The sequence below is a fragment of the Poecilia mexicana genome, unplaced genomic scaffold (assembly GCF_051168715.1).
Source record: "Poecilia mexicana isolate PSO_F unplaced genomic scaffold, ASM5116871v1 scaffold_2, whole genome shotgun sequence".
NCBI lineage: Eukaryota > Metazoa > Chordata > Actinopteri > Cyprinodontiformes > Poeciliidae > Poecilia > Poecilia mexicana.
The window spans coordinates 48,653,065-48,668,223 of NW_028263371.1; the positions used below are offsets into that span (position 1 = coordinate 48,653,065).

Genomic DNA, 15,159 nt, shown 5'->3' on the forward strand with positions numbered 1-15,159 from the left:
GGAGACGCAGAATCCACCACTCAGGTGGACATTTAGTTGAAAGGATAAGTATTATTTTCAGTCTCCAAAAGGCATGCCTTTATGGAAAAGGTAAGACCAGAAAGCCACTGAAAGAAAGCAATACAAAGGCTTTCCTAAAGATTGCCACAAGCCATGTAGGGCACCAGGAAGGACCTCTAGTCACGTCAAAATTAAACTTTTGACCTTTTTATAAGGCACGACGAGTGTATCCCTGAACATCTTTTTAAACTCTTTTTTGCATGCATTTTTAACAAGAGCTTATGTGGATTACATCACCTGACACAGAGCAGTTCCTGCTACTCCTGGAGTCCAGCTGTGATCCCCATCCACTGCAGCTGTGGAGTCCAAAATTTAAACAGTGAAATCAGACTAATAATGTATTAACCTCAAATTGTTTCATAGCCGTTATGGTTTGAAAGCCTCTCCAAACTGTACAGTGAGGGAAACGTGTAGATGGAGTGAATTACATGAGCTGCACCAATCGCATTTCTTGGAATGAAAGGGGGAAAATAAAAAGAGCTCTGAACAGGATTAGAGTAAACTAAAGTAATAATTTAATACAATTTAACAGCAGCTAAGCTCTAAAACGGAATTAAAATCTTTAATCTTGGTAAGATGTGTGTCATGGGAGTAGTAACGATGCACATGCTGTGGCAGCAGCAGCGTTTCTGCTCCATTCAAACTGAAAATCAGTGATCAAAAACCCTGGGCAGCTGTGATGGCTTTTTCATGTTTCTCAGGACATAAACATTGACAAATATTCCAACTTTACCAATTAAAATCTTTTATGTTTTGATGAAAACATTTTTCTCCATATATCCTTGGAGACACTAAAACGTTGACGTGTACTTTAATTAACTAATCCCACTAAGATTGGTGTTTATGATCAGTGTGTTTAAGTAGAAACTCTGTAAAATCCTGTGATATTCAGTGACTGTGCCTAGATGTTGTTTTCAAACAAATTTACAGAGATAATTTCCAATTTTATAAAGCTACCAAACAACAAAAGGGTCTGCAGAGCAGGACAAACCAGGAGAAGACAGAAACAAATGTGGATATTCCACAAGGTAAAAATGTTCAGTCATCCAGCTTCAAAGCGCCACCTTTAATTTGGAGTCCATCCTACAAAGGCTGATTTCAGTGCAGTTTTCTGTTTACTGTTGAAAATCAATATCCACAGTCATTCTGAGAACTTAAATAAATTCAATAATTATGGAAACTGTGGTGATATAAAGAGTATTTATCTTTTTAGTGTGGATTATCTTAGACCATGACAGCAATTAATTTGGTCTTTGACTTCTCTACATTTTCAGAAATGTCTAAAAGACCTCCAATCCTCACACTGTTGTCACAGCTGAACCTCATTGCCTTAACTGTATGTCTGACATCCTCATTTTAAGCAAATCCCACAATATTCCCCCAGCTGCTTTGTTGCGTTGCCATTGCCTCTGGCATGCATCAGTGCAAAAAGGCAGAGAGAAGAGAGGGGATAAAGCCAGGGAAGGAAAAGGTTTTATATATCCTGCCTTCTCATGCTTTGGTATACTTTGATCTCATTCCTGTCTGTGTTGGCTTGTGCAGTCGGAGGGATGTGGCACCATGCTGGGGCTCCAGTGAATCCTGGATTTCTGGTTGTTGGGGGGGGGGGGGGGAAAGGAGTCACTCAGCCAAGGAGGAGGGGTTTGCCTGTTGGTTGATCAAAACATCAAAGCTTATGAATTATTTTATTTTGCAGAGTGTTTTAATCCCAATCATGTTAAAGCTCTACAACTCAGAGAATACAACACGGCCTGTGGGGTGTTAAAGATCCGTTACAGAAGAAATTAATTTACCTAAAAAACATGAAAAGATTTTTTTTTTTTTTTTTTAGAGAAAGAAGGCACTGAAAAAACTTTAACAGTTCCTTTAACATGTCAGAGATGACGTACTGTTATGCAATTTTCATGTTGAAACATTTTCTCTAATTTAATTAGCACCCTGGTTTTAACCCTTGCTTCCTAGATTACACTCCAACAAAATGCTAAATCTGCTTTTCTTGTTATTAGAGTTGCACACTTCTGGCAGCTGGGCGTTATCCTGTTTCTTATCTCTGACACAGGTGGAGCAAAGTGTATTTTTAGAAGAAGAAAAAAATGTCGCTGAGAGCTGCTACTTACTCCTTCTATACTGTGCCTCATCGGATTATGGAGGCAGTGGTTGTTGATCTCAAAAACAATTAGGCAATCTCACATGATAAAAATGTGTAATAGCTATCCTGGTCCTCTAATTAGCAGTAGAATTCATTAGTGACAAATGTTATTAGTTCAAAGTTGAGGGAGTGCAATTACTGGTGGATGTGCTTTCCTTTATTTTCACTGGTCTTGTGTTAAGAGTATAATTCAGTGAAGTTGCTTAGTTTTTTTGGGTAAAGCTCCAGTAGGTGAAGATTTGCATAAGGTGAGATGTCACTGGGCTTTCACTGAATATCTCTTTACCTCTTTTAGCAAATTCATTGCTACTTCAAAACTGAGCTCTCTGACATTTTTTAGGATTTGCATGAATAAGTGAAAAATAAGGAGACCAGGAGAAGCAGATTGTAGAATACAGTTGGAATCCGAGTACAGGAAGAGGAAGAAAAATAAATTTTTGAAAGGTTAGACTTTATACTTCAAATTGAGGCACAATTACAGATCGGCCTAATTCCAAGGAAAATCTGCTGCAGCTCTACAAAGAAACTATCATTAGGACAGATTCAAATGTGAAAGAATGAATGCACTCAGGGGTGAACCTGTTATATTTATGTAATCTAGATGCAGAACGATTAATGTGACATTCGTAACGAGTTGTGTTGCTTCTGTCACACACTGCAAGAAAACAGAATTACTGATTAAAAGCTCTTAATATTTTCCAACTTTAGAGTAAATGTGTTAATTTTAAAATATGATACGTGCTATCTAATACTAAATGTGAAATCACACACACAAGATTCCCCCCATCCAGCTTCGTGCTGGGCGGCAGAAAAGTTGATGACATTGTTTTTAGCTGTCAACAAACTGTGCTAAACCTTAAATCTACGCATGATATATAAAAGATAAATGGATGGATGAATTATTAGTTGTCACCACTATGACAACTAGACAGCAAGGTATCACATTTTACTGGTCAGTAAAATATTTTAATATAAGAAATAGCGTGAGAAAGGGAAGTAGGCTAGTTATGCTAGCTTAACTTTAATAACCTTAACTAAGATGTGCAGTTCAGTGGGCTTTTGCACAGTTACCAAAAATTTTTACATAAAAATGTAAATTTTTATAAACACCCACTTTCTGACAGATTAATCGTAGCACAATTGTTTAGCTAATCAACCTTTGCTGATTATTTATTAACAATAATCCAAAATAAAAATCAACTGTAAAGAACTGAATGTTCTGTTTTTTGCGTGGGAAATGTTGCATGTTTTTTGGTGTTGAATCTCGATACACTCAAATGTAACCTCAGCTTTCTGGGTTAGCGGAGGTGTTGTCAATCGGTTACCACGGCAACAGGTCTGCGTGTGGCATGAGATAGATGGCTCTATTTGACCCTGTGTAGGGGAACTGGTTTAGCTGGTACACGTGGGTGCTGCAGAATCGGGGTCAAGAATCGGCTCCTATGTTAATGAGATAATTGTAAATGTCCACATACTGAACTGGCGGCCAATTCTGAGGACTGTCAACCCCACTGATCATCAGGTAATTTGAAATGGGTTTGGAAGCTTTATACTCGGTACAGTTGGCTTTGCCATGTGCCTTTTCCAATCCTCTGCATAAAGACGATCTAAATGAATAATACCTGCATCTCCAGGTTTCATTTTGCTAATGGGATTGTTCTACCGCAGGAGCTTGGCAATGGATGGAAAGCAACATATATAAATATGTGTGTGTGTGTGTGGGGGTGTGTGTGTGTGTGTGTGTGTGTGTGTGTGTGTGTGTTTATAATTCGCACGCATGAACGGCCTCATTTATTAAGAAAATCTGTGAAGCACAGAACAGCTGGTCCACCATATTGCTTTCTTGCCAATGAAAACCAAGTTGTGCGTTGTTCATTGGGATAAGGTCAATTTAAAGACACTTCTTGTCCACATTTGCAGGTGTTTAGAGTCTTCTCGCCCAGAAACTACCCGGCCCTGCTTGTTTCCCTGCAAGAAGGACTGTGTGGTGACCCCCTTCAGCGAATGGACAGCATGTCCAGCGTCTTGTCTCTCAGGTAGGTCTTTGCATGAAGGATGATGTTATTTACCTATAAGACTGACCACACTTTGTCAAATAATATTCATATGATGTGGAAATATTCATTAATAAATATCAGTTTAAACCTACCAGTGCACAATTTGAGAGTTTCTTCATTAACAGTTTGTTGTTGTGTTGTGAGGGAACAATTGATCAAGACAAAGCAGAATGAACTGGCACATCAAACTGGTCCAGTGTGCTTAATAATTACATTTAATTGCAGATGATGCCCGTAAGTGTTTATTACATTAAGCTGACACATCAAGAGGAAAATGAATATTTAATGGTTTTTCCACAGGTGTACTGTAGTATCTTGTAAATCAAAAAATATGTAATTGTTTTTTGAAGAAGTGAGCAGGCATAGCGTTGCTGTAAATATGCTGTAGTCCACTGGGCCTGCTGACGATCTAATCACTTTCTTAATTGCAGCATTTTGAATGTTTTGTAATTAGTTTTGTGTAATGAGCCTTGGAGCCCGAGCCAAATGAAGCCATTACATTGTGGCGTGTCCGAAAACAGACTGCAGTGAAGTGGAGGACATCACGAGCATCAAGGGCATGCTAATCAGAGTCGGATCAATTTCGAGATCACTTGTTTCTTTGGCTGTCTCTTTGAGATGTCAGACGATGTCTGGTCTTCATTGGAGACATTTATAAGAAACTTGTGCTCTCATCATTTTAAATTATCTGTCCTCTACAAGGGTCTCCTTCGTTTACCTGTTTAGACTTTTTGTGTACTGCATTGTAAGAAGATACTTTTTGTGAAATTTGTGTTTCATGTTGAACAGATAATTCAACTGCTGCAATGCAATCTCGGTACAGAATCATCATTCAGACGCCTGCTAATGGAGGTCAAGAGTGCCCTGACACACTGTACGAAGGAAGGGAGTGTGACTCAGTTCGTGTGTGTCCGGTGTTTAGGTAAAAACTACATTTATAGTTAAATATTTTCTCTTTTCTTATCAGCATGACTTAGAGTAATGCACCGTGTTTGTAATGCATTGTGGAACGTGTTAAGGGCAACAACCTGATAAAAAACTCTTGTTGTAAGAGTTAGTTTATGTGAAATATTCAATAGCTACATTTTGTTAGTGAGTTAGATAATCCAAGTAACCTATTGAATAAAGACATATTTTAGTTTGTCATGTTATGTAGCTGCATTAAAAAACAACTTCAGATTCAGTTCATCCATATAGATGTCATAGTAGGTTATTTCAGTGAGCACCACTGCCTGCTGCCTCAGCTATCTTATCCAGACTGATGACATTATCTGTAAGGTCACAGATGATGAAGCCATAATGTCTTTGATGATATGGCCTAGCAACGTGGGTGAATCTGACTTTGATCCAACACGCAGGAAAGCAATCTCTAAATTACACTATATACTCATTGGTGCATTCTAAAAAGGCTACACTTTTCTTTCTCAGGTCGATAATCAGGTAAAACTGAAGTTTAGGGTGGACAGACTGATGATTGGCTGTTAAACGTACAGCTTATACACTGTCGTAAGGGTACATAAATATTCATCATAAAAAAAGTAAAAGGGGCCTATGACCAATCCTTCTCTGTAGAATCAGGTACCATGACTCATAGGGGAGTCAAGCAAGCAGCTACTTCAAGCAGGGACTTTAGTCAAGGATATCTGGGTCTAACAGATGTCCTCTCGTTTCCACAGAAAAATGCATTTCAGCTTCACTTTCACAATTAGTCATTTTCACTCTGACGTTGTTACTGTTTTTGGATTAGACGGGCTCAGCTCCCAGTCTTAGCAAATTAATGTCAAGATCCTGATGCAGTTATATAATTAGGCTAGCTACTGATATTGTTTGGTGAAAAAAAAATAGTCATAGAACAACCAACTAACAAAATTTGCAACTTTTTTCATTTAGTGTTCACACATAAAGTTTGACCTCAAGTTTTCTTATAATTGAAGAAAAGTCTCTTTGCAGAAGCTAACAGCTAGCTAACAGATACTCTGGATACTCTGGAGAATATCTGTTAGCTACTCTGGAGAGTATCTGTTAGCTAGCTAGCTGTTAGCTAGCATAACTGGCTCATTAAAAATCCTCCCTGCTCAACACACCTCTATCTAAAATTAATAAAAATTTCTTCAGTTTCCCTCAAGTTAAATAGGAAAAATAGTTGGTCCAAATTGTGATGGTTAAACAATGTATTCACTAAATATTTGCAACACTGCAGCTCTTGTTCTTGACCTATGCAAATCAGGTTCGCTATGCTATTCATCGACCTGTAATCATCAGAACTCAACCTTGACTCAAAGGAAGAAGGTTTTTCTGCTCAGATGATGTTTTTATTTACTTGGTTGGTCAGGTATGTGTGTGCCGCCTTCCTGTGGAAAACAATTTAAGAAGAAAGCATGGCAAGAGAGACAGGGTAACGCTTTGGTCTGTGCTCTCCTGCGAAATCAACCATTTCTGTGATTCGCTGCTCAAACAAGCCCAATCTGGACGGATGGTCATAGTGATCTGTGTATATATTTAAACAACACTTACCTCTTGGTTTAAACTCTTTAGCTGTTTCAATTGGAACAAGATATATAAATGATCTAAAAAAAGTTTATTGCTGTTAGTATTGGGAATTAATGACAGTATCACCGTACTGAGTCAGATTTATCATGAAAATGAGGCTTGAGATAAAGAGGTTGGGAAAAACAGTAGTTAAAGGGAGTTTCATGACTCCAATCATTAAACTGTGAATCTCATTTATTGTTGTTTAATTTGGAGCGTTTATAATTTACCACCTGCTAATCTAAACATGAGAAATGAGAAATAAAACATCAAGGAAAACAGTTATTCACAATTGGTTCTCATTGTTTATCTGCCTATTTAAAATACTAACTAATTATTCTACAATGTTGCACAATGCTTCATAATATACATGCAAATTAGTTAGTTGGTTAAGAGATTCAAAACGCATTTGTGTTTGTTTGATGTCATGTTTGATCACGAATATGTATAAAATATGTATGACGTAATTCTTTTTCTGTTAAACAGAGAATATGTAAACAAACTAATTTAAAAGCAATAATAATGTTCTGTTTAATCTCTACAAGATGAACAATGCTTCATCAAAGTTGCATCAAACTACAAATTGAGTATAAAAAGTTCTGACATTTATGGTACAAAACTGCATTCATCCTTTACCAAATAAAACCTTTGTGTTTGTCTCCCTATGTAGGTGGAGGATGCACAAGTGGCACAGTTGTACCCTGGTGCCCGATTCTGTTAGACGGGGATTATCGGGATCAGGAGAAGCCTGTGGAAATGGTTTAGAAACAAGAGGCAAGTATTAACCCTGACCTATTGTCTTTTCCACACTTTCTGTTCTTCACACAGCTGCTGCCACCGTGTTTCACTGTTCCACCCTTAAACTGCCTGTTTAAAAAAGATCAAATATCTGTTCCTGTTGCGCTTCTTGAACAGATGATGTGGAAAAGAAGTAGACAACTTTTTTGAATTGGCTTCCAATAATGTATTCTGCTAATAAGTTACACTTTCAGCACTGTTCGCACTCTCTTGTTATGTTGCAGGAGGATGGATAAATACTCAGGTTAATTGGACCATCTTCAAATAATAACATTTAATATATGATATATGTTTGTTTTATTTTGTTATTTTATTCTGCATATCCAGGCTATATAAAACAACATCAAAATGTTGTAAGGAGAGATTTAACTTCCAGGCATAAACAGACTTCAGGAAGAAAGTGGAATACCAACTGTCAAAAATCTGTTCAAAAACTACTGTGCAGTAAAAAAAAATAAATAAAAAAAGGCAAGCAAGCTGCATTTTCTTGTTTTAGGTAATTAAATTTGATTTATATGATGTCATGTTTTTACCTGATATTAACATGACTGCAAACCATCAGTGTTTCCATGCAATCCATCCAAACTATGTTTGTTTTGTTTGGCTTCTTCTATGGTAAAACCTGAGTTGCTGGCACCTCTAAATAAAATGTATTATTATTATTATTATCATGGTAAACATTATTCGTTCAGTGTTGCATGTTGTAGGTCAGGACACACAGAGCACCTTGTCTCTTTCAGCTTGCAACACGCATTTGCTGACTGCGTTTCAAAATGATAAATATCACATTGCTCTCTCAACATTCAAAATTGTGTTGCAGTTGTGATAACGGCACAAGTGTGAGTAACAGAACGGCATTAGACAGAACTTCCACATTTACTGTCTTTCTCTGTCTGTTCTCGTTCCCACCCCATGAGAGCAATGATCGTCACCTGCATGGCTTTGTTTACAAGTTGGTTAATTTGCAAAAAAATACAATGTGAATGCAACCTGCACCAAACAAAAACAAAAAAAGCAAAGTTTGCATTTGGTCCAGACCAAATAGACAAACACACCCTGGCTGAAAATAGCCCATTTCATCACTTGGGCTTTTAGACCTGTGAGTGATACATTTCCTGACATTAATTTATGAAAAATTGTATGTGTTTTAATAGATGCCTTTTATAGAAATAAACAGTAACACTTTATTTGAAGGGGGGTGAATAAGACTGTAATGACACTGAATTACAAGAAATCATTACTGATATAAATTTGTTATAAAAGTATTACTGATTGCACTTTAAAAATTAGGTAACTTTATGTTATTAAAGGTAAAGTTTGAACTGTAATGATTTCCTGGTTAATGTCAAGTTGTCATAACAAAGACATTTTCAATAATGTCAACTTTGTATTGTCATAATTTACTGAATGACGCTTTATGGCAACAGTCATAAATATTCATGAAGGCTTATTCATGTTCATGGCAGGTGTTATGTCATGTTTATGACAGTGTCATGACAGTCTTATTCAACCCCCTTCAAATAAAGTGTTACCAAATAAACTCATTGCATAAGTGTTCTTTATTATACTGTTAAGAAGACTGTTAGAATAGACTATACTTTTAAAACTAGATGTCTAAGGCTAGACTGTGTCTTTATTATATCTAACACATAAAATGATTACGCCACATTAAAGTGTACTAGAAGGAAAGTGCATTTGCCAGTCGAAATTGTTAGATCATTTGATCTGAAAATTCCTTGCTTTGAAAATTGTAAAGCGCTGCCGATTTGCTCCAGAGTAAAGAGGTTTTTAATTAGCATTTTAGATTTGTCAGTGGATGTTGTTCCCATTTTCTATATAATTAAAACACCATTATGCAACACTGTATGGATTTACAGGTGAGCAAACGTCCAGTAACACATTTGCAGAAGGTGGCTCTGTTTAAATGTGTCCGACTCAATGAAGTGTGCAGCCTCGCTCTGTGTTGCCTTGAGAACTTGAGCAGTTCCGGTCTCAGCGAGCGTCTCCCTTTGTAATTATGACTGACATTTCTGAAGTGAATTTTTAACGAGCACACGACGGAAAGTGTTTGTAGCGTTCCCAGGTTAAGAGCAAGCCTCATCGACCTTTAGAGCATCCTATTTGAATGTGATTAGAAAATGGCTAAGTTAAATACCTGTGACATTTTAAAAAAACTCAAGTATGAGATTAAAATTCGTAATTAGTAGAAAGACGGAATTTAAATATAGACTTACGAATGGCAAAGAACTTTGAGTTACTTTTGCTCCATGGGTGGCAGAACCAATTCACTGGCCAAGGATACATTAATGTCAGACTGATATATAATTAGGGCATAATAATTGGGAAAAGGACCATGGTACAGGAAGGAAACAATTGACAAGGGCGTATTTAAGACTTCAGACTTCTTCATTTATCCACAGACCTTTAACGACTATGCACTTACCTCTGTATATTTGAAAATGTTACATTATATAGGTGGTATTCGGTACTTTGTTTATCTGCGATTGTATTTATTGTATGAATATTTATTGATGTTTGTAGTGTGTGAGAACCTAGAAAAGTAACAAATGTTATATTTCAGACCTCTGGTGTGAGGAAAAAAATGTAAAATTATGCATAGTTGTTAACAAAAGACCAGATTCCTTTGGGTCTCTATAAAGTGTGTGCATATTTGCACACAATGCAAACGCACACATTGTTCTGTTTTCTCAGAAAACAGAATTTCCTTTCACTAATTCTCTTTCTGATTAGGGCATAAAAATATATATTTTTTGTGTGACAAATTGCAACACAAAGTATTTATGCCTAACATAGCTTCATGACAATGTTCAATATCTTTTATGGTTATTTTCTCAAAATAAGCCAAGCGTTAGCTCGTTATCTCCAGGGGGGGGAAACCCAGCAGGATGTTGTATGAAGAGAGATTAGCATCCTTGATAAAGTCCCGTTCTTATCTAATTGCAACCATAAAAACACTTCTTATCCTTCAATACTTTCTGAGGATAGAAAATCCCAGTTGTGGGAAAGAATATTTAAAACATAGCATTGCTACAGGTAAACCACAGCAACACAATGCTCCGTATTCTCATTATAGTAACAAAAAGATGATTTCATTTGCAGTATAAATTTGTTTCTAACTTTGTTCTTAACAGTCTTCTTTTTCCCCCCCCCTGCATAAATGAATACAGCAGTCTCTGAGAGGAATGACGGGGAAATAAAACAATAAAATTAATTCAGAAAAGTTCTACCCTATACAGACTCAATGTTTTAAGACATATAAAATTGCAGATTTTTTTTTTTTTTTTTTAATCAGGTGGGAAACATATTATGTCCGTCTTTGTGAAGCACTTCCTCCTCCAAATAGCTAAAATTTGAAGTTGATCGTAGTAATAAAAACTTGAGAGGATAAATCGCCTGAGTAGCAGCTCTGTTTTCACGAAGCCACAAAAGCTCTCAGAGCACAAATCTTTGTTTCATGAAAGCTCTGTTACTGCTACTGTATTCCCACGCTGCGAGATGTTGAAAAGAAACGATCCGTTACTGACATCCATAAAAATCTCCTGCAAATATGTGTTCACATATTTCACCCACAACATAGTATCTAATGCATGGTTTATGTAGCAAAGATGGCTGTGAACAACATGTTAGAAAAAAATAATCTACATGTCAGGGATATAGTGATTGATTATTGGTAAAGCAGCCATAAAAACTTATGAGCCATTAGGTACACCTTACCAGTTCTGGTTTTAACCCCTCTTAGTCTTCACAATGTCTTGAACTCTTCATGATTGCAGTAAATTATCAGAGATTTTAGTGCATGTTGACTTGAAATCAACGCATAGTGTGTTAAAAAATAAAATAAAATAAAAAAAGGCCTTGAAAAGAAGATTTGGAAAAGATTTTCCACAGTAAAAGATTTTTACTGATGCTGTAAAAATTATAGCATCAGTTTCCACTTATAGCTGACATTCGGAGTGACAGTGTACCTATTAAAGTGGCTACTTTTTACATAAAAAGACATGCAAGCTTATTTTATTCTGTAAAATGAACTGTAGTGTAATTCTCCTGCATTCCTCCTTCAGTAAACAATTGCATCAGCCATTCCGTCTTGCAGGAGGTTTACTCCATTCAAAACAAGGTCAAGTATCAATGTCAGCCTTGCATTTCGAGCTTTAGAGCGTAACATCAGCTGCAGACTAACCTTAAGGTTTCTGTACTGTATGCCTGGAATGAGCATGTTCAGCCGTACTGTCAGCCTCAAGCCTTTCTAGGTGTTAGTCTACAAGCTTTGCACATTTTTTTTTCTTACTTGTTTCAGGCAGATCAATCAAACTCAACAAGTTAGCAAAGGGACTTGGTTCAGTGCAAATCTTCCCAAAAGACCTCACACTTCCTTAATGTTCAAAAACATGTGAAGGCACAGCAATACTTTTTGTGTTTTCCTCAGGCTAGGCTGTGTGTTCTTTTGTTTTGGTATTCTTAGCTATTATCTTGCCAAAATGTAAAATCTATCCTAATCTTAGGGATGATTTTCTCTCAGAATTGCAATGCATTATATATAAATATATGTTGAATTCCATCTCACAGCGCTGTCCAAGAGGCAGAAAAGAATCCCAACATAAGGATGCTGCCATCCGTCTGTGTAAGAGCAGAAATAGTGTTAATGAGCTGAGGCTGACTGCCCAGTTCCCCCTTGCAGGCTGTTTGGTTTGGAGGCCAGATAGTCAAACCTTCCAGCCCTAATGGCTCAACTTGGCTTGGAAGACCAAGTATAGGAAAGTGTATGTGGGTCCCAATGTCTTCTACGTTAGAATAGATGGAGGCTAATAGAGTAAAATCATATAAGTGGCTTTTATTGACCCCACAGTGAGGAACCATCTTGCTGCTTGTATGTTTTCTTAGAAAGGTGCTTAAACGCCAAGTTTTCACATTAACTAGATAAACCTTTATAGGAAGTAATTTTAAAGAGGAACACCCTGACAAACAAAACAAAACAAACAAAAAACATGATTCAATACCTTTTAAAGCTCATTTACTTTACTTTCTGTGTTTAAAAGAAAATGTTGTAAAATGTGAATAAAATGTGTTGTCTCTAACACATTTACATTGACATCATGATTGCTTTATGATATCAGGCATTTAAAATATGTCATAGTTCAACTTTATGTAGAAAACTCTAAGAAATCTTGTAAACGAAACAGAATCCTGAAGGAGAACTTTACTGCTAAATTTATGATAAAACATAATGGATTAACCGGTGCATTTTAAAAATATTCAGATTAAAACCCTGAATAAATATTTTAGTTTTGCAGACTGTATAACACCGTTTGCTTTTTTAAGTTTCCCAAAGGCCAGATACATATAGGATGCACCAGTGGTCCTGGCCAAATTTAATCATCTGGAAGATAACAATTCAAGAAAATCTTCATTAAACAACCGACAACTTTGCAGAGTTCGGTTTTCCGTTAACTTCCAACATATTGTCACAATCCAACTCCAAAACTGTCAGTTCTGGCAAAATGTACTATGAACCTCTCCTGGTAGAACTGCAGCTCCTGGAAAAGATTATTCAGTGGAAAATGAGTTTTGCTGATGTGCAGGAAAGATGTGGCTTAATGGCTCTGATAATTCCGGTCTACATCACTCTTCACAATACTTTATGAAGAACATTTCACACGGAATTAAAATGGAAATTACGCTTGATGGCGAAAATGTGAATATTAAAAACCTATTAAAAGTAATATTAGGAAATGGATCTTTGGTTGATAACAGAAGGAAACCTGGCTTTGATCTTTAAAGAATACCTTTTTATGTGTACTCCTCAATCATACCACAAAGATATAGGCAGGATTTGGTAACATACCTCCTTCAAGATGCTTACCTTTGTCTAGCAGTCTATAGTAAAAGATGATCCCTGCCACTGGTGAAGACATTATGGCAAGAGTATCACAGTTGCTGAGAGTTTTCTTTGAAAGCCACACAAATGAGCTGACGTAACAGACAGAGATAATTATGCTTAAGTTGGCTGGTCGACAGTTCAAAGTCAGAAAGTCAGAACAGAAATGCTAATAAAAGTCACATAGAATGACAGAATGAGGCTGTCTGTGGTGGAGTTGGCTCTCTAAGTGAACAGGTGAAAGGATGGAAATAAATGTGATTGAAGACAAAGCAGTCACAGTGATAATAGCTGGACGACTTCTTTGCAGCTTGTGAATTTCTTTCTTCCTATGAAGTTTTTACTAAAAAGAGGAATAAAGCTCCCTCAGCAACTATCACTTTCCCTTTTTTTAACAAATGTCTTTTGATTTTAGAGCTGTGATTTTTAGTGTTACATAAATGGACATTAATAACGGTCATTATCGCCTTTGCTGGGCTTTCAATGTAAATGTCCGCCCCACGCACCCACAGCAAACCACACAGCTTTTGTCAGAGGGTGAAATTTAAAAGTCAGATATGAATCAATACAATAGATTGTGTGTTTGTAGGTTGTGCGCTTGTACCTGTCAGTGAATTCTCTAAGGCATCAAAGTTTTAGGATAAGTTTTTCCTCAACTGTGTTTTTATTTTTTTATCAAATGTCCATGAGGCAGGACTCTACTTACCTGTACTGTCTCTGTTTTGGATTTGAAGAAACTTGATTCAACTCGGTGGTTGGAGCAGGTGTCATTATTTCTCAATGTCAGAATTAACTTATTTACTGACAAAGACATCTGGATCTTACTACCTGCAAAAATAAAATATGTATTATCTATACCCTGTTTCTGTTTAATAAAAAAAAGTTATGTGGCATCACATCATCTTTATCAAGGGAAATGTTTATATTCCAATACAAATGTATAGAAGAGGATTAGAGGGAAAAAAAAAAATATATATATATATATATACATGTTGCCTCAAGATATTGACTTTAATTAGTTACTTAAAAAGAAAATCACTTAAATCCAACCTGTTCTTCCAGAAGGTTTGTTCTGCTGCACGACTCGCATCTCTCTCATTTGCATTCAACTCAAATTTCTGAAATTTTTTTTTTTTAATCGTCTTGCATACAAATATGACCATGAATAATTTTTATTCTGAGTACTTTATATTTATAAAAATATTTAAATGTTCAAATATGTGAAATAAAGAGAAAAATAAAACATCTTTACCACTGCTACAGTTAAGCATAACATTATTTATATGCCTTACAGAATGATTACAAAAAGTTATTTCTGCCCTTCTCAAAATCTGTTTTTAATTTTTTAAAATTGTTATTTTTGGCTTTACAGCAAGCAAAGCCTTTTTAAATTGCTGACCAACTTTTTTAAATTGCTGACCAACTTTTTGCATGTTTCCTCTAGTATATTGGCATTTAGTATATCTTAGCTATATTAGCTCAAAGTGTCAGAAATTGGAGGGCCTCTTTTCAATCACCCTAATATTTAGCCACCTGCTAAGCCCTAAGTCGAATTGGATCAAAAAGTTTCTCCCAGTCAAAACTTAAGTTTCAAAGTTCTCCAGAACTTGGTTAACTCCAGAACTTAATATATTTCAAACTGAATATATATATATTTGGGTCCGCAAAAC

The 15,159-nt window shown here is 36.2% G+C and overlaps 1 protein-coding gene across 1 annotated transcript in view; it reads left to right on the plus strand.

Moving 5' to 3' along the window:
* Positions 1-15,159, plus strand: part of thsd7ba (thrombospondin, type I, domain containing 7Ba) — a 120,454-nt gene that overhangs the window by 41,427 nt on the left and 63,868 nt on the right. The window contains exon 10 of the mRNA XM_088008347.1: positions 4,130-4,245. Coding sequence (XP_087864473.1) covers positions 4,130-4,245 — 116 coding nt within the window. The remainder of the gene's footprint in view (positions 1-4,129; positions 4,246-15,159) is intronic.